The sequence below is a fragment of the Danio aesculapii genome, chromosome 4 (genome assembly GCF_903798145.1).
Source record: "Danio aesculapii chromosome 4, fDanAes4.1, whole genome shotgun sequence".
NCBI lineage: Eukaryota > Metazoa > Chordata > Actinopteri > Cypriniformes > Danionidae > Danio > Danio aesculapii.
This window is the reverse complement of record NC_079438.1, coordinates 52,597,441-52,598,946: the sequence shown is the minus strand read 5'-3', so window position 1 is coordinate 52,598,946 and position 1,506 is coordinate 52,597,441. Positions and strand designations below refer to the sequence as shown.

Genomic DNA, 1,506 nt, shown 5'->3' with positions numbered 1-1,506 from the left:
GCTTGTTGGTAGGGATGACAGACAGAGACAGTGGTGTCCCCCTAAATAGTACATCTAGTGTTTCATGCAGCAGAATTTATTTTCAAACCTAACATAGTTTACATTGTGATTTATCTTGAATCATTTGGACACTTTTATTTTATTACAAATGAGAACGAAAGAAGTATTGAACAACTAAAGAGCACGTAAATAATGACAATTCCTTTTTAATTGAATGCATTTATGTTTGTCTTCTTGATCAATGTTCAAAATATATCTTACGTTTATAATATATTTTATCATAAAATGATGCAATATGAATAACTTGCATGTTCAAGCAATATTGTAGCCATTGTACATTCAGTTTATTTTGGTCCATTTCATTAAAGCCCATTTTGTGGGGGGGAAAAAACAGTAGTAGTTTTCACACCTGAAATTTCTGTTTGCGTCGGTGTGATTAACAGGATCAGTCTCAAATCTAAAGTCTCACACTTGGACACGATTGGCAAATACAGTACAGCTTAAAAAGATTATACCTTTAAGACTTATTAAAGCAAGCAGCATCACACTGCCTCAGTAAAGCACAGTGGCAATGTTTTAGCATAAATGTTTTGTACAGACAGACAAAGCATCATCCATTCATCACATTGTAGGAGTGTTCATCACATTCTTCTCCATACAGTGTTAAAACTGAAAATACAGTGAGATTGTCTTGCACTGATTACAATGGCAGAAACGCAACATCAAGCCCAGAAGTGTGTCCAAGTCAATAGAAAAGTGTCCGAAAATGTATGCATGATAATATCCTGGGCTTTTGTAACGCTGATATACTGTTGCAGAAGTTTTCACGCGGTGAAATGAAGGAAGCAACTTTAATGTCCCATATAAGTGACATTGGCATGGATAATGCGCCAGAAATAACATCAACGGCTTATTATCATCCATACAGGTCATTCCTCTGGGTGCATGTTTTCAGTATAAATGCGAGACAGTTCTTGTGCACTCATTCACATTTCCGGATGAGGCCTTTGGAGTCCAGGTTGACCATCAAAACTGTCCGTTTCGTGTGCGCGCGTACCAGCCCAGGCACGCGCACAGTCCAACAAGCGTCACGCTCGCGCCCAGCAGTAAAGCCGCCGCGTCTCCTCCGTCAAACGCCTCGGTGGTCTTGACAAACATCATCAAAACGCAGAGAATCATGTGTATATTTGGGTTTTTGGGAGCCATGTTGTTGGTCTGCTGTGTGAAAGGAAGGAAGCGCAACAGCAATGACGCCGCGTCAGGTGATCTTGCTGCATTTCCTGATTTTACGAATCCTACTATGGGAAAGGTTTGGGGATTGATATTGATAAGCATTGGTTTTTATTTCATAACGATAAGAACATAGAGAAATATAGTACTTACATTAATTCAATTCAATTCATCTTTATTTCTATAGCGTTTTTACAATGTAGACTGTCAAAGCAGTTTAACACAGAAGTTCTAGTAAATTGAAACTGTCAGTCCAGATAAATATCAATGGAACAA

At 38.4% G+C, this 1,506-nt stretch overlaps 1 protein-coding gene across 1 annotated transcript; it reads right to left on the bottom strand.

Annotated features, from left to right (window-relative positions):
• Positions 1-322: 322 nt before the first annotated feature.
• On the bottom strand, positions 323-1,247 carry LOC130222581 (small integral membrane protein 30-like). The gene has a single exon (XM_056455124.1). It carries the CDS (start codon positions 1,204-1,206, stop codon positions 1,027-1,029), a length of 180 nt encoding a protein of 59 aa, XP_056311099.1. The 5' UTR covers positions 1,207-1,247; the 3' UTR covers positions 323-1,026.
• Between the last annotated feature and the right edge of the window lie 259 nt (positions 1,248-1,506).

Excerpts from the sequence above, each read along its gene's own strand:
- LOC130222581 (XM_056455124.1), bottom strand. The coding sequence starts at position 1,206 with ATGGCTCCCAAAAACCCAAATATACACATGATTCTCTGCGTTTTGATG.